Source organism: Protopterus annectens, chromosome 11.part0, assembly GCF_019279795.1.
Source record: "Protopterus annectens isolate FY-2018-M chromosome 11.part0, PAN1.0, whole genome shotgun sequence".
In the NCBI taxonomy this organism is placed as follows: Eukaryota; Metazoa; Chordata; order Ceratodontiformes; family Protopteridae; genus Protopterus; species Protopterus annectens.
The window spans coordinates 1,303,922,127-1,303,940,725 of record NC_056745.1 but is presented as its reverse complement, the minus strand read 5'-3'; the positions used below and the strand labels follow the sequence as shown (position 1 = coordinate 1,303,940,725).

At 41.1% G+C, this 18,599-nt stretch overlaps 1 protein-coding gene across 1 annotated transcript in view; it reads right to left on the bottom strand.

Annotated features, from left to right (window-relative positions):
* The window catches only part of GTF3C6 (general transcription factor IIIC subunit 6), a 472,341-nt gene extending 455,668 nt beyond the window's left edge, over positions 1 to 16,673 (bottom strand). Inside the window, exon 1 of the mRNA XM_044088626.1 lies at positions 16,477 to 16,673. Coding sequence (XP_043944561.1) covers positions 16,477 to 16,560 — 84 coding nt within the window. The 5' untranslated portion in view covers positions 16,561 to 16,673. The remainder of the gene's footprint in view (positions 1 to 16,476) is intronic.
* Between the last annotated feature and the right edge of the window lie 1,926 nt (positions 16,674 to 18,599).

The following is an 18,599-nucleotide window of genomic DNA, read 5'->3' as shown; positions in this document are numbered from 1 at the left end:
GACTCCCACACCAACTGTTGGGCCAGGTCCATATATATGGGGGCAATAGCTAAAGAACACATACGTACCCTTGTACATTTCAGAGGTAAGTGTGTGGTACACAGGGTTCCTTGCCCTTGTACAGCCTTTTATGGGGGGGGGGGTTCTATGCCAGTAACCTAGGCTATGGCACCTTTTCAGGGATATAACTGTTAAGATGAGGGACATTCAGCGTGATAGTGAGATGTTTGGTTAAGCAATGTTATGTACAAGATACTGTGACATTAACACAAGTGCTACTTTTCCCCCCTAGGGCTTGACTACAGGGTGTAATTGGAGGCTGCTGAACTACATCTGTAATTGTTGATGGTTACGTATTCTGAAGGCAAAACCTGTTTCTACTGTTGTACTAATTGAAGGCCTTGGCCTGGACAGCACATTACGGTATATATACACATTGCTTGCATCTACTGCTTTGTGTGGGCCTTGCATTCATGACTGATTACATATTTCAAACCTTATGTGGTGTCAGTACTGGCATACATTATTGTATAGTGCAGGAATAAAGGTTATCTGTGTATGCACACCTGTGTGTCATGTCATATTCTTTGAATTGTGGGTGGGTATATGTTTAATGTCAGTATTCTCAGTGGTGGGAATGGTTGCCACACTACACATTTCACAGGTGCCAGTTGAAGGGCTTGTGGCTGAGAGATATACTTTGCAGCCAGTACTTCCACTACTTCTACATATGTATGACTACTGATACCGTGTGTGTGTATATATATATATATATATATATATATATATATATATATATATATATGTGCATGTACCTATATATATCTCATACGGCTATAGCTATATACATCTACAGATATATATATCTGTATATGTATGGATATATATATATATATATATATATATATATATATATATATATATATATATATATATATACACACACACACACACACACATACACACACACACACACATACATATGAACATATGTATTGCATCTATATACAATTGATGTTATATGATTATATGCGAGTCATACATTAATATATAGCTACATATAGGGTCCTGGGTTTGAGCCTTGGAGAAGCAGTTTATTTTTTTGCTGGGCAGAACAAGGGACATTGGCTACAGAGTGATTATGGCACTTTTAAGGGGTTGTAGGCAGGTTTGTAATTGTAAGCGGGTTTGCGCGTGTTTGCGTGATGGTAAGCACCGCCAACTGACGCTTATGTTTCCTTACAATCAGTTAGCTTTGAATTTCTCAACCTGTGTAGGCATAGCTTACTTCCGTGCAAACCTGCTTAACGGTGCCTACTGCCGCTTACCCCTGCACTAATTCCTTTTCCTTTAAAAGAAAAGAATAAGGGGTTGATAGGACAGTGGTGAAAAACAGGGCACAAAGCGGGTAAGACAGTAGGGAAAATAGTTAGGCATGTGCAGGAAGGGTATAGGAAAGGTCCATAGCTGCCCATTTCTTCTACAGCAATAGCTGTGCATATACACTATATTTGCAGGTAGATTTGGACCCTCGAACCCCTGGGAGAGGGGTGAGGACAACATATATTCATTGTGATGCCAATTAGACCAGATTACATGTGTCCAGTGGACACGTGTGCGAAATGGACAGCTATGTGTGGGGAGTGATTTTTTTGTGGGACCAGATTGCACTTTTTCTTTTTTTCAGGTGACAGTGGGATATTGGGGAGAGGTAGTAGGTATACTTGGGGAGGTAGGTTGGGTAAATTAACAGACAAGACACACAAGATGCATACAGGGCCGCTATATGACACATGTGGGGGGTAGACACCTTGGATGGGAAGGGGTGTTTGGAAGTCGCAAGCCCATAAGCCCCCAACTGCAAACAGTGGGACTGAGGTCCCCACCCATGGGCAGTCACCACTGCACCTTCATGGCCCCAAAGGTGGCTGTGTAGGAGGGGCAGGCTCACCCTCTAATAGCACCACTCAGCCCTCAAGCTGGCGTAGCCGCTCTCGATACTCCAGATCGAGCTCCTTATGCACCACGGCCTGGACCTGCTGATGGGTGACAGGTTCCCCTACGTGCACACTCCAAGAGGGGAAGAGCCCCATCCCCTGCAGCGGTTCCACCCAAAAGGTGGCACAGGGCCCACAGAAGAGGAGGTCCCAGGCTGGGCCCCAGATGTGCTGGTGTCCGGTGCCATGGCCAGCTGAGGTGGGACTGGTGGGTCCACTGGGACCGGCCTTCCCATACGAGCTATGTTGTCACAGGTTTATGACAGATATGGGTTAGTAACAGTCAATAGCATTCAGAATTAGTTATAACAGCATGCATAGGTATTCCCATTAACCCAACACACCAGATTTAAACACAGTTGCAGAGCAAGCAGAACACATGCATATATGGAACAACAGTGGCCATTACAGGTGCATGCAGCTTTCGTTGATGGCAACAGGCCACCAATGTGGGTGTATTTTCACATGACACATACATAGAAACAAATGTGAATATTTATACACCATTAGGACATATGTCCCAACAAAAGTGTGGAGTGTACACATACCAGTTGAGGAGTGTCATTGGGTTATTATGCACATGGTAGGGGTGAGAGAGAGAGACTTCAATTAACTAATATATCCTTGTAGTTTACACAACATTCTTAGTCACTGCAGTGGTCTTTCCCTTACATGTATTATTACACTACACAATGGCCTTATATTGTACACTGGTATGTTTATAAGTTATTATATATGTGACCTGCATCTTACATACAGTCGTGACAGGCTGCAGGTGTTAATGCAACATATGTTGAGTATTGCTGAAATACACTTTGGGTGAGGTGCTAGAATGACAGGCTTGTTTCCATATACATTCTCTGACTATGTACATGTTTGAATATCAGTTATATGTCATTGACAGCTGCCTAGATTTCTTGGAACATCACACTGGATTTTCAGGGGAACAAGATATCAAGCTGGTGATATGGGCCATTTATTTGGACATGCTGGACAGATTGGAACAGTTGTGTGGTATGAATATGCATACAACTTGCATTTTGAACATTCTAGCAAATTCTATACTGTTTTTGGGTGTAAGTATGCATACAGTTTTATATCTGGACATTGTATCACAATCTGTACAGTTGTGGGGTATGATTATGCATACAACTTAGTAGCACTCCCAGGATTCAGACCCCTGTTGCGTGTGACAAACTATTATAGCTAACATCACAGTACACTGTGCTATCAGGGAATTTGATGTAAAGCTTTCAAGTGTTTTCTAAGTCTCCCTAACTTGTACAATATAACAGACCTCTTGGCACTTCCAACATTGTTATGCAGGACTTCATGCCCATTTTATCTGCATACCAAGGTGTGGGTGACACTGCTTAAGATACAACATTACTATTTATAGTATGGAATAGGTCGCCAACATATGAGATAAGAAGCACTCCAGGGGTTATACCTTTATTCACAGACTATTACACATTTATTTCTACTGGTACAACACTTTCTAAGGCTCTTACATTTATTTATGACAGTACATGCAGACTGATTACTAACCTGCCTCGTGACGCAGCCTTTGCAGCCTAGCATCATGGGCTTGCTGGTTCGCAGGCCACTCATCTGCAGCTGTCAGAGAAATGCAGCGATATTTAGCCATACCTATCCATAGTGTACACAATCTAGGCAATTATTTACTACTTAGTAAAATGAGTACTTACTCAGTCCTGGGGCATTGGGCATCTGCCGAGACTCCTGGATCCACTGTTCCAGTACATCCCCCTTCCACCGCTTCAGGTCAGCATGGTGGTGCCTGACCTGCTCACCAGTCCGGGGGATACCTGTGGCACTGGTGAGGTCATGGGTGAGACTGTCCCAGGCCTCCGTTTTATACTGCGAACCCTGGTACTGGCCCTGCAGTAGTCTCTGATCATGGTGTTTTACCAGGAGCCATACCATGATTTTTGACTCTTGGATGCCCCAGCGCTGCGCTCCAAATCAAGTGCCTTCACCAACACCAGCCATTCTGCCTGCAGTAGGGAGCTGCAACCAGTTATGGGTAGTATTCCCGGCTGTGGGGTTTAAATACGGATATTTGCCTGCACTTCCCCGTGATTGGCCAGTTTTGAAAAGGCTAAGCTATGGGCAGACCTGCTTACATGAGGTTGGCACTGCTTAAAAGAGGTATACCACTAGGCAGATTGAATTGGCTCACCTACACATTGTTTACACTTACTAACTTGAGCTGTGTTGCGGTTAGCATTGCTTAATGGTTAATTAGCACTATGTTTGCCATTTGCAATGATTTATTCTTCATTACAGGTTATATATGTGTCTGGTATCCGTGATTCATGTGTACATACACTGTATACAATAACACTTTGCAGCTATGCTTACTGCAGTACTCCAGTTCACATACTTAAGTTCTGTGGCAGGTTATGCAACATCACACTGTACACAGATGCAGTTCACATGTTTGGTTTGATTTTCCTGTGTTGAGACTTAGTTTGCTGATGCCTCATGCATATCTATTGCTATGATGGCTTGGTGGTTAACTACTGTGACTATAGCGTACAGGGTCCCGAGTTTCAGCCTTGCAGAGGTAGTTTATTTTGTTGCTGGTTGCTAAATACAAGGGTTTCTTCGTTTTAGTTCAATGTACTGTTGCTGCTGAACACAAGGGGACTGTTGGTGGAGATATGCAGACACCTATGAGCAGTTTCGCTCATTTATTTACACTTTCTTCTGTTCTACTTTGCAGGGGCGTGTTTATTCCGAGAGCTCTGCTCTCAGACATGCCCCCTGCACTCGTCCAGGCTCGGTGTAGGATGTGGAGCTCTGGCGGCATGCCTTCATTATTATGCATGGAGTGCTGCCGTCCTCCTCTTAAACTGCCGCTTACATGCAGGACTAGTTTAGTCCTGCACGGCAGATTAGTGAATCCGGGGCAAGTCTTTTGGAATCCAGTCCCTGGTATCAGCCTACTTTACACAGAAAGGCCTTACACCAGAGGAGGTCACTTACACCAAGAGTGAGTCTTTCGAATTAGGGCAGGCGTACACTGCAGTTGGTTGCTTACACTGAAAACAAGTCTTTTGGGATCGAGCCCCAAATCTCTTCAGCTATTTTATTTGTTTACAACTTGTTACCCTGTTTTATACCTTAAATCTTGTAACATCACTCTGTTTCCATGAAATTCATTTCACCATAAAACGGCAATCTTAAAGTCAGAAATGCACTTTTAACATTTAAAAAACATCCTGAAAAGGACTAGAAAATATACCACCAATTATGTCAACAGTACATAGTTTGTAGCTCGTCGTGAGTATAAGTCCCAACAAATTTCCCTGGCAGGCTGATGAACCATACATAAAAAAGAAACACTAGTAACTAAAAAAAAAAAGTTTCAAGTCAATTTTATAGCCTTGTTTTCAACCGTCTTGATATGTTCCTTTGTTTTTTATTTTTCACTGTTGATGGGCGTTGTGAACAATTTCTTATAATGGTTTTGGTATGCTTGTTACTCAAAATTGTACGGTGAAAAAATCTAGCTAAATATCCATGAATCTACAGGATCTGTGATTATACAAAAGGGTTGAAATCACTAAGAATTATGCTTCAAAGACTGTAAAATAGTTGAACACAAGTCAAACATTTACACAACCTACAATGATTACAGTACACTGCAAAAACTACCATGGGATATACAGACAGAACGTAAAGTTAGAGTTAAAGTCATCTACCACACTAGGTGAAAAAACAGCATTACTCAAAATGAGATAACACCCTCTACCCACCAACCAATCACATTCTATGTTAGTCTTCCCACTCAAGGATTTGCAAATTTATGTATTTACTGTTTTTATTAACTAGGTGAGTGGGCTGGTACAAGTCCATTTTCAGCTACTTTCCAGACCATGATGTAAGGATAAAAGGAGTAACCGTTATGCACAGATGACAGTAAGCAGTATGTAAGAAAACACATAAAATATAAAACAAATCAAAACAGTATAAAAATAAAATGTCATAACATAAACAATAGAGACTGAACAAAGTTGAATACAAATCAGGCCTACAGCGCATGGATAGTGCTTCTATAGCAAAAACAGTATTTTCCCTAGAATCAAAAATCATGAACCAAGTCACAGAGGCCGAAACTTAGGAGGCAAGACGTAGTCAGCTAACCAACATTGCAAAAACACTTGAATTTATATTCTTGTCATAAAAAGCTGACATTTTATCTAAGAATAACAAACTGAGTACGGTTACATCTTTAGGAACAGTATTCCAAGCTGCATTAACTAGTTTATGGAAAGATCTTCACATGCTGTTCGACAGCTGCAATCTGTTTAAATCTTTTTAACTGTATTGAGTTACAAAGCGCAAATCATGTTATGGACAAATAATGTATTTGAAAGACATGGGAAATATCCTTCTTTCATTACTTACATGCGAGGGTATTTCAGGTGCGTGGCCTCAGCAGCAGCTGGTACCCACTTAGCCCTTTGTAAGGTAAAGCAGTAATATTCAGTGAATTTAGCTAGTTTTACGAATCTCAGGATCATATTTTCTGTGGTTTGGAGCAAAGTTACATTTTGTCCACATGGGGCTCGGGGCAATAAGTAGTGTATATTCAGTTCTGAGAATAAGGCCCTTGATAATCAATGGACTTTCTTGCTTCGGGGGTGAGGAAGTGTGATACCTGGTAGATTGGTTTGAGATGTTATAAGAGTTTACTAGCACTCTGTTCAGTATGGTTGTAAAAGGACAGAAAATTCAGGCAAGGAATTTGAGCCTGAAACTGCAAATGAGCTACTAGCAAGCAATTTGAGAAAGACAATGTTACTTCAGTGCAGAAACCATGACCAAACAGTTCGTTGATTAACAGTATCAAAGGCCTTTTTAAATCCAGAAGGATAGTACTCGTTAACAGGGCTTTTTCCATGTTGGAGTAGAGTTGAGTTGCAAGCATAAAAATAGCCAACTGTGTACTATGCTTGGGGCAGAAATCATACGGTCTACCAGACAGACATGCGCATTTTTTTTATGTATTCCAGCAAGTGGTTGTAAATAAGCTTTCCTAATAATTTGACTATTGGACAAAGGTCTGCCATAGGTCTACAATCTTCTAATGTGGTGAGAGCTGGGAATTTTGTGATACGAGTAAAAAGGATAAGCTTAAAACCTGGGGATTACCTTTGTACTAAGGTATAGAATATAAATGTGTGCTAATGGTTTGCAAACAGAAGCCTCTTGAGTTGGGATCCTTGTGTGAGGGTAGTAGAACTGCTTAAACTTGTAGTCTACACATCTGATGTATTCTTCTATTTTCTTGAATAAGAGTTTTAAAGTTAACATGTAGGGTAGTTACAAAGATTACAGGGACAGAGTGGTTTATTGGGTTGTGAAAAATAAAAGGAAGTGATGGATAACGTCAAAGAAAACACTGAAGAGGGAAAAGTTGACCCAACCTTGACTCCTGCAATATCATCTTTTCACAGCACTGAGCAGGATTCTAGACTGGGGAGTATTCTACTGGAGCGCAGGGGTTTTATGCAATATCAGAAATTATCATTCTCTCATTATTCCTAACTCTGAAATTGCACCCATTAAACCCACTTCAATAAAAAATAACCATTCAGTTAGGTTTCTTACAGAGGCTCCTAGCAAGTTAACATTAACACACTCCATAGCCAAGTACTGCTGAAGCAAACACTAAACTTTCCAGATACCTTAACTCCACCAAAAAGGAGAAATTAAACTATTTATGTTCTTAACAAGAACAGCTCAGTCCTGAGCCTAGTGATACAGCCATAATAGAGGGACCATTTCTTCCCAAAACATAATACCACCATGAGCTTCAAGTAATAATATTGGCTCAAACAGTTACGTTAGTAAAGTAGCTGGCATATAAAAAGAAATGAAAAGATACATGAACACTGAAATGTATAGGAAAATAGGATCAGATGTGGCAATGCAATCAAATTTTGTGCATTGTAAAGTTACAAGTCTAGACTATCTACTACTGCATAAAGCAGTCCACACTTTCACCTACTCTTTTTATGAAATGGCAAGTGATAACCATTATAAAACTTTGCATAATGCAGTGAAAAAAGGCAAGACTGCTCTGATCCAAGAAAGTGGGTCTGAACATTGAGAACAGAAGAAAACTGTATACTAATCCTTTTCAGTCAGCTGTGAGTTAAGTGCTACTTAAATTGCTATTCACCTGTGTCAGGACTTATTCTCTTTATCTCAGTCAAGAGCCATTCTCGAATGCTCCTTGTGCATTGAGTTAATGGTCACACTTGAGAGTATTTTCTCCTTTTCTGCAACATCAAATACCTATACAGATTTCTGTCCATCCCTTTTTATATTCAGTACCATCTGGTAACCTGTCACTGAATGTAGACAGACATGGATAACAGTAGGTTCAAATGATGCAAAAGAAAGCAAATCTATTAGTGATTACTGTACATATAAAGTTTGACAAGTGAGTCCCATCTCCTTAAACCGTGAACAACTACTGGCAAACGCAGCACAAATACTACACTACAGCAGCACTCCTCATCAGTTACACACACACACGGAAATCTTTCACTGTCTTACTTTAGTTAAAAAATTAAAATAAGACCTGACAAGCAAAGCAAAATTCATATACTATAAAACGTGGTAAATGCACATGTACTGAACAATGGAAACCTTACAAACCTAACTCAGTTAACAGGACAGAGAAATAAATGTACAATCAGCCAGCTGCAAAACCAGGAAATAACCACAGCTATCATACCTTGTGATACACCAACAAACTGATAGAAAAACACCAACAGAAACAACATGTAATATAAAGGGCAAATCAAATACTTCAACTAAATGCTGTATTATAGTTTTACATCTGAAAAAAATGTACCTGTTTTATAGCATATCCTTGTCTTCTTTCGGCTTTTCCCGGTTAGGGTTCGCCACAGCGGAACTCCGGTCCGCTAATGATTAGCAGTAGATTTTTACGTACTGGCTTGCCAGGCCTAACGCACAACCTTCAACGAAGGAATGCCCATTCACGCATGTCGCCACACAGAAGACGCTCTAACTGAGAATCGAACGGGCAACATCTAACTGTGAGGTGATAACGCTACAGCAGCACCACCACCACAGTTATAGCAGTTATAGCATATCCTTGTATCTGTAAATAAGTTTTGTTAATTTCTTATGTGATCCTATTCACCTGGGCTGTGCCTGCAAATGGTCCACTGAAATCAGTGCACTATCCCAGTAATGTACCTCATGGATAAGTCAAGCTATCCTGTAACGCTATACCAGGAGGAAGGTAAACAGAATGCTGCACAGTACAAATAAGTGGTACAGTAATGGGAGGCAGACTATGCTCTTCTACTATAAAAGGTATAGCAAAGACAAAACCTGGCATACAGTACGTATTTATGGAAGGTTAAACAGAGAAATGGCTGGTAAAGAGTGTGTTAAATAGCAATACAACGACTGCAGATGGGTGTCTGACTACACAGACAGTCCTTGTACATTCTGGGGGAAAGAATGGAGCAATGAGACATGCAAGAGACGCCATGCACTGTCAGGGGTCAGAAGGGTGGTACAAATGAAAAGGAAGGGCAGGAGAGGGGCAAAAGTTGCATAAATAAAGTGAAAATTCAAGTCAAGATTAAGAAGACACACGCACACACAAATAAATAAAAAAAAAAATATATATATATATATATATATATATATATATATATATATATATATATAGGCAATGCGATCTAAACAAGCTAGAGACCTGCTACAACAAAATCGCCAAATTCGCCACAGGGGCATCCTACCGTAGTCACCACTGTCTCTCACTTGCTGAACTGGGCTGGCTTGAACTCCCTCACCTCCTTCAATGGTATCAACTCTCACTCGCCCACAAACTAGTAAACCATCCACTAAATTTCCCATCCCTCCAGAATCTACTCCAACCCTATCGCACCACCAGACCACTAAGATCCAACAACAGAAATCACTTGCAGATAACTAAAGCCAATAACTCTGCTGGTGAAGCACTATTCTCTTGCGCCATTGCCAAATTATGAAACTCCCTCCCACCCACAATTACCTCCATACCATCATGCACCCACTTCAAAACTTAACTAAAAGCACACCTAAAAACATGCTGGCTATGCCCTTGCAACTCCCACTCTAATATCATCCACCCCATCCAACCACTACCTTTCTTTCCACTCCAATAACTACCTTGATTATAGCAAGCTCAGATGCTCATAAGCCTAGTACTTATTATACAGCAGGAACTTCTTATTGTAACATTTGTTAATGTCGGTTATGTACTTCACAGGTAAAGATTCTAGTTGTCTACTGATGTACTATGTTCTTCATCTGTAAATATGTTGTAAGTAATTGCTATGTAAATTGTTAATAGCTATGTAATCCAATGTAACTACTGTCTGTTTTAACTGTGGAGCTTTTCTCCCCGGGCCTCCGCTGAAAATGGATCTACGTCCAGTCGGACACTCCCGGTCAACAAATATATACACACACACACACACACACACACACTTTTTTTAAAACATGTTTACAGCCTGGAATGACCTACGCAACATAGAGCCAGTGATAAACGGTAGTTCGACAGCATGATTCAAGGAGGTCAAAGAAACAGAAAAAGTTTGAGGAATGTGGTGTTGCAGGAATTTGCTGAAACAATTTGACAGAATCAGACCACTGCTTTTCTACTTACATGTTCATAAACAAGCTGATTAATATGCCTGTTTTTCTTTGTATACATGTAGGGTTGCCACCTTTTCAAATGGCCAAAGTGGGACATTTTTGGGACAAATATCAGATTTTACAGGCCGACACATACCCACGGTCAGTACAAAGGTTCATAGGTTGATACTAGGCTATCTGCCCTAGGGCATTTATAAGCCTAGCCAGAGTGTGTTTGGCTTTCGCCACCCTTTTAGATTAGTTGACTGTGCCTCTGTATAGTAGGTCACAGAAGGTAGTCCTTTTAAGGTTAGTTTACTGTACCTCTGTCAAGCAGGGACACAGAAGAGATCCCAGGGGTAAACTTACGATCTCCCATCCGCTTGTCAAGATTTCTCTTGAAAAGGGTCAGTGAGGGGCTCTGCCTAACACAGATTGGGATTTTGTTCCAGAGTGAGGGGAGCCTCTGGGATATGAATCTGTCCCTCCAGCATGTCCTATTTATTTCTGTGCTGAGGTTCAAGTCCCTGGAGCGTGTAGCTCTAAGGGATTTGGATTTCCTGAGGTGAAGCATGTCCATTAATTCTGGGTTGGACATGGCTTTATACGCCAGACACAGATCGCCTCTGAGTAGGCGGTATACAACTGAGTAGAGTTGGAGTTTCTTTAGCCGAACTGCATAGGGCATGTGTTTGAACCCCTTAATCCTCTTGGTGAGGTACTTTTGGGGTCTTTCCAGTTGCTGCAGGTGTCGGGTAAGGTACATCCCAAATGGGGCATTGTATTCAATTATGGGCCTGATAAGTGATGGGTAGAGGGGCACAATGACCTCTCGACCTAGATGTGAATCCTTTTATGATAATGTGGGCTATATAGAAGGTCTTTCTAACCACTTTGGCAATGTGATTGTCAAAGGAGAGACTGCTATCTACTTGGGTCCCCAAGTCCCTAATTACTTCTTCCGTGCTTAATGGATTACCACCTATGTGGTAATTTGTGGGCACTTTGTTTTTCCCAAAGGGGATGACGATGCACTTTTTGGCATTTAGCTTTAGGCCATGGCTCTGGCACCAGTTATCCGTCTCTGTGAGACCCTTTTGGAGGATGCTTGTGTCAGCCAGAGAGTCGATTACGGCACCCAGTTTGCAGTCATCTGCGAACTTGGTCAGCCATCGTCCACCCGTGTTAGCCTGTACCTTGGAGTAATATATACCGAACAAGAGAGGTCCCAGGACTGAGCCTTGTGCGACGCCACTTGTAGCTGGTTTAGAGTCTGACATGGCACCTGCTATTCTGACCATGTGGGTTCTATCCCTGAGCCAGTTTGCAACACATCTTGTGACATAGGGGTTGATATTTAAGCTGGTGAGCTTATTTATGATGCCCGAGTGGGGTACTGTGTCGAAGGCTTTTGTGAGGTCCAGGTAGGCTGTGTGGACTACCTTCCCTTCATCTATGGCTTTGGTAACTGTTTCAAAGAAGTCGACCAGGTTCAAGAGGAAAGACCTGCCCTTAACAAAGCCGAATTGGGTAGGATCCAGTGTCTGGAGGTTCCCAATGTCTTTGTTTATGATTTCCATGATGATACACTCCATAGCTTTGCAGACCAGGCTAGTCAGGCTTATAGGGCGATAGTTTCCGGGGTCTGTTGTGGCACCACCTTTGTGGAGTGGGACCACTGTTGCTGTACGCCATTCCTTGGGTACATATCCTGCAGTAAGGCTGAGATTGAACAGTGACTTTATATGAGGGTTTAGTTCTTCTTGGAGCTCGTGTAAGACGCTGCCCAGGACACCGTCTGGTCCCATTGATGCTATGTTTTTTGCTTTGGAGAGGGCAGCTCTCACATGTGCATCTGTGAGCTCAGGAAGGCTACACTCTGTTGGGATAGACATTTGCTCTTTTGGGGGGAAGGGGGGAGAAGTTTGCACTGAACCTTTCTGCCAGGATGTTGGCAATGTCTGTGGGTTCAGTGTATTTTTTGTCATTTTGCACTAACTCAGAGCATATCTGGGAGTTGCCTCCCCGGTTTCTGACATAACTAAAGAAGGCCTTGTGATTATCTTTAGTGTCTTGTGCAATTTTTCTTTCAAAGCTGGCCTTAGATGATTTTATGAGGAATCATAGTTTCTTGCTAGTACTGATCAGACACCTTCCCTTTTTGGGATTTTGCTCCATCATGTAGTAGCTTTCTCCTTCTGTTGTATACCTTATTTATGGCCGGGGTCCACCAGACAGGTCTCCTGCCTTTGGAGGAGTGAGTCTTGGTTTTATTTGAGATAGCATGCTCCATGCATTCCTGTAGGTGTCCATAGAATGCTTTTGTAAAGGATTCTGCATTTTGTGCCGTATTTTCCACTGGCCCAGGGGCTTTGAAGGATTCCACCTCGGTTTTGAGAAGTGTGAAGTTTGCTTTTGAGAAGTTCTTTACCGTGGTTTCCTTGGCTAGGGGTGGGGACAGAATATGGATGTCCAGTGAGATTAGTTTACGGTCTGATCTTACCAATGAGGGGTATACCTCTGGTTTGGAACATAGAGACCCCATGTTGGTGACGACCAGATCCAATATGTTTCCCCTCTTGTGGGAGTGGCATTTGAGTTTATAAATTCTAGGAACCATTGGGCGAGGGTGTTTGGGCTTGAGTAGTTTTCCCAATCAATGTTTGGGTAGTTGAAGTCACCCAATATAATAGTGTTTGGAGAGACCCTCATATTCTCCAGTGTTCTCAGGAAAGCTGAGTGAGGTTCCTGTGTTTGGGAGGGTGGTCTGTAGCAGGCTACAAACTGAAAGGCAGTTTTGCCCACTGTTAGTTGCACATGCATGGTCTCCGATGCTTCGTGCAGTGCCACTAACCTGGAGGTGTGGGTATCTTTGATAAATATGGATACTCCCCCTCCTTTTGTGGTTCGGTCCGAGTTTTGGGGCCAGAAAACATGGTATGAAGTATAACCTGTTAGTGCTGGGGTGCTCTCGGAAGCCTTGAACCAGGTTTCTGTTACTGCACAGATATCGATATTTTCCATACTGAGGAGAGTCTCGAGTGCGTGCATTTTGAGGTTTAGACTTCTGGCGTTGAGCAGCATTACCCTTAGTTTTTTTTTCTTTGTGTTGTCTATGGAGGTGGGTTTGTCTTTTGAGCCTTGCCTAAAAAGGCACTATGGGGAAGGCAAGATCCATTGCCGGTATTCAAAAACCCAGGGGTGACCGGTGCAAGCTGTCCCTAGTGAAGCAACGTGGCTTATTGAGCATGTCATCCCAGGCTGACAGACACTGGATCCCCTTTGAATGACACCAATACTTTAGCCAATTGTTAAAATTGATAATTTTGTCTTTATACTGTAGCATCATTCTTGGTGAGGGTAAGACGCTACTCAAGGTCAGGGTCATACTGGCCTGGGCTACATGATCAAAGAGCTCCTCTATGTCTTTTTTCATGTAGTCCAGGGAGGTACGTCTCAGGTCATTCACACCAGCATTGTGAGCTATGTGGGTATTGTTTTGTGGTAGGGGTTGCTTGGATGTCTGCCTTGGAGATCTCTGCTGCTTAGGCAGAGTTTTATTTCTTTTATTATTATTAATTTATAATTAATTAAATATTAATTATTTAAATATTTATAATAAAATTTTATTATTTTATTATTGTATCTCCTGTCCTTTTCAAACAAAAACTTAGACTCTACCTTAAGACTGAACCTATATATTTGACTACCCCCTCTACCCCTTCATCTCTGTGATCTCTCCCACCCTCTGTTTTTACTTCCTCACTATTCTATTACTTACCCCTCCTCTTTCCTTCTCCTTCCTGATTATATTTCTTAGTTTACTGTAGGTTTCAAGAACTTATCTAATCTAATCTAATCTATTCTAATCTATTTACATAGTTGTCTTTAAATACCCTTATCTATTTTTTTATGATGTTTGACTTTGCTATAAATGTTATGTCTGTTTTCTGCTTCCAAGAACGATGAGTACACTATTGTATAACTGTTTATTCTGTCCATAGTAAGTTTGATTTTTTGTATAATATTTTCCTGACACAGTATAATTTTTTTTTTTTTTTTTTACTGCTCTTTATTGTATCTTTATTGTATCTTATCAAATAGTTACTATGTCTATGTGGAGCTTTTCTCCTCGGGCCTCTGCTGAAAATGGAAATATATCCAGTCAGACTAGCCCGGTTAACAAATGTAAAATAAAAATAAAAATAAATAAAATATTTAGAGCCTCCGACTATGTTTTTTTGTGTTTATGTGTTTGGTTTGTTGACATGATAGGTCTATGTGAGACTGGATTTGTGGTGTGTGTGGTTACCTTCTCCTCCTGACAGGCTGTGCCAGTACAGGGTTGAGAGAGCTTAGCCTCCAGTTTGGCTATATAGTTGCATCTCTCACATATATTTGAGCTTGTTGAGAGGAGGAGAGGGTGGTCTGTATACATAAGGCAGTTGTAACATTGCCTCAAGATTCCCAGATTCTCCAGCTGGACTGGAGAGTAAACCCGAAACTGACCTTTGGACATGCCTGAATAATATAGGGAATTACTTATTGACTGATCAGAAAGAACCAATAGAGAGCAAGTGCTTAAAAGGAGTATAAGAGGATATAGTGGATAGAACTTAACTTTTTTCCTAAATAAAAGCTTATTCTTGTAGCAGTTTAGTTGCTTATTATGTTTCTTGTAACATTTAGGTATTTTAGATACAGAAATAACTATTTTATGCAACTATTACATAAAATATGGGACATAATTATGACTTACAATCTCAGGACATTTGCACTTTTTAATATTTTTGTCAGGACACAACAGCCCAAAGAGGGACTGTCCCTCTCAAAGTGGGACAGGTGGTAACCCTATGTACGTGTATTACCAGCCACACAGCAATTTATATTTCTACCACAATGTCATTACTATTGTTAGATGATGATGTCCCTTAATACTATAAAATATATCAATCTATTTATAGCGTTGTAGTGCCACTATTTTAAAAAAGTATGCTATTTTGCAGTTTGCATACTTATATACAGCTTTTTATACATAACAGTCACGGTTTCTTTCATGGTTCACTTTCTAATTACCAGTACAATGAAACTAACTGGCTACCACCTGCTAACTAACAAAAAACATCCGGGTGAATAGCCTGACGTATCTTAGATTGCAGATGCTCTAATGGTGTGTGGGTATGTGTGCGAATCAGCTCAAGCTGAAGCATATTAAACCAAGCACTGCAGATCAAGGACAATGAAATAACACACAATGACTGAAAAGTTGCATCTTCATTATCCACCACCACTGATTTTTAAGAGAGATACAAACTTTGCATTCATCAATTTGAATCTGCAACTCCCGACTTTCTCAGAAGCAGCACAGTCTCGGGCAAATGGAGAATACAGTTCTTTGCACCTAGAGAGTGTATGGCTGTTTTGCCCAAGATGTATAACTGCAGCTTGAAAATCTGAAAGTAGTATATGACAGACATAGTTTTGCAGAGACAGAAATATCTATTCCATACACTCTCTCGCTCTCTGCACGTGCATGCTTTGTGCAGATACATAATGTACGAATGCATGTACCAGAAAGAAATGCAAATATAAATCCATGCGTACTCATGGTTACTATGACACATACTTAAAAGAAGGCTTGCTAGTTTTTCACATGTTTAATAGTACAGGACATTAACAACACTACTGGCAAGGAAATTCAAAACCATGAAAAGACTTTTACAGACATTCGGCACCCAGTTATTCCATTACGCTTAAAATAATGACCCACACAAACCTCTTCTTCCCATTCGTCATCTGGTTGGGGTCGGGATACCATATACTTCATTTTATTCCTCATAACACGTTTACTAGTTGCCATTTTGATCTCGACTAATCGATTACCGAATCACAACAAAAACGATTGTCATTAGATTCCCCCAAAACAGAAGCGACAGTCTCGCCCTACGTCATTGGGCGGGGAAAAGGAGTTGAGGACAACTCGGCTTGTCGGGAAATGGAAACGTCTTCTTAAATGCTTGCAGTTACTGTATAAAATTCATACTTCTCAACTTCTTAGCGCGAGAAATCTGAGCAAAGTCGTTGTTTAGTCAATTGACTTCAATCCTAATGATTTGCCAGAAGAAAAAGAAAAACACATTTTATGTGGAAATGACCAAAAAAAGTGATGCCAAAATCTGGACAGTGTGAGGAATAGAACGTTCACAAATATGGACAGACTCTAAATATTGCTTTTATAAACTTAAACAAGTGCAAGAGTGACATGATTTGGGTTAGCATGTATTTTTCTGAATGATATGAATTCTGAAACTCAAATGTAGATCATTATTTAGTGACACAACTTCAGTCCTCCTCAGTGATTTGCCAGAAAGCCACAAATTTTGTGGGGAACCGACCAAAAACATGAGGCAAAAATTTGGACAGTTGAGTGTTATGTGCACATCTTAAAGTTCATGTTGTGAGTGAAAATACATCAGTATTTTTAATAACTGGTATATACTTATATTTTAATAGTGACAATGTATAAATCTGTATTTTTAATAAATGGTGTATAATTATATTTTGTATTCAATTTGTGTTATTTGTCAGGGCTGTTGTTGGCATTCCGGGGGTGGTCAACAAATGTCAAGTTGAGGGCCGCCTGGACACCTCAGTCTAAGTATCACCCTGTTACTGCCACCCCTCCTATGCAACCTTTTAAATCATGCAGCAGAGTTTTATGAGACGTGTACAGACAAACCTGCAGCTACAATGCACTTACATAAGGACAGGCCTGTGTAGCATACTATGTTGTCCCATCTGAGAGGGACTTTCACGGCTACTGGTATACTGGTATTTAGTCGTATGGTATTCTGAAGAAGTCTGCTTATGAAGCAGACGAAAAGCACTTTAAGAAATAAATTTTGGTGGTTTAAACTTCAGCCTGGTGGTCTTTGAGTGGTCAACGACCAGGTCCTAAAATACTATTATCAGTTTCTGGACCCATTCTGGATTTATCCATTCTAAACACCTTTCTGGAAATTCCGAAATTCAAGATGTTGACACTGCAGCAGCTGTTGCCTATGCTAGGCAGAGATCACTGGATGGTGACTTTGGATCTCAAGGAGGCCTATCTTCACATTCCTATCAGGCCCAGTTGCAGGAAATTCCTGAGGTTTCGGACTGGGAATTTGCATTATCAGTTCTCTGCATTGCCCTTTGGCTTATCTACTGCGCCCAGGGTATTCACAAAAGTCCTGGCTCCAGTAATAGCTTTTCTCCGGCTAAGGGGAATTCAAATTTATCCTTATCTGGACGATTGTTTGATACTGGCTCAGGGCAAGCACGAACTTCTTCGACATCTGCAGTTTGTGATGACAGTTTTCAGATGCCTAGGGTATTCTGTGATCGAAATAAAGTCCAGTCTAGTACCCTCACAGGAGATGTGTTTTCTGGGTGTGAGACTGAATACAGCTACTCAGATGGCATCTCTTACCCCGGACAAACAAAGAAATCTTCACCTATACTTCCAACAGCTATCCGTAATGTCCAGGCTGACTGCAAGGACAGTCCTTCAAGCCTTGGGGTTCATGGCATCTTGCATTCTAGTACTTCCCAATGCCAAACTGCATATGAGGAAGCTACAGTGGTATCTCAAAAGCGTTTGGACTCAACACAGCCACGATTTGGATACTGTCATTCGATTCTCCCTTGCATTCAGAAAGAATTTGTGTGGTGGGCTCAGGAATGTCACCTAAACAAGGGACTCTCTGTGACCCAACCGGAGGCAAGTCAGATATTAACGACAGACGCCTCGAGTCAGCCTGGGAGCTCATTTCAAAGGAAAATGGATTCAAGACCTTTGGCCCCGGAGTTGCTTCACTTGCATATCAACATGAAGGAGATGCTGGCGGTTCAATT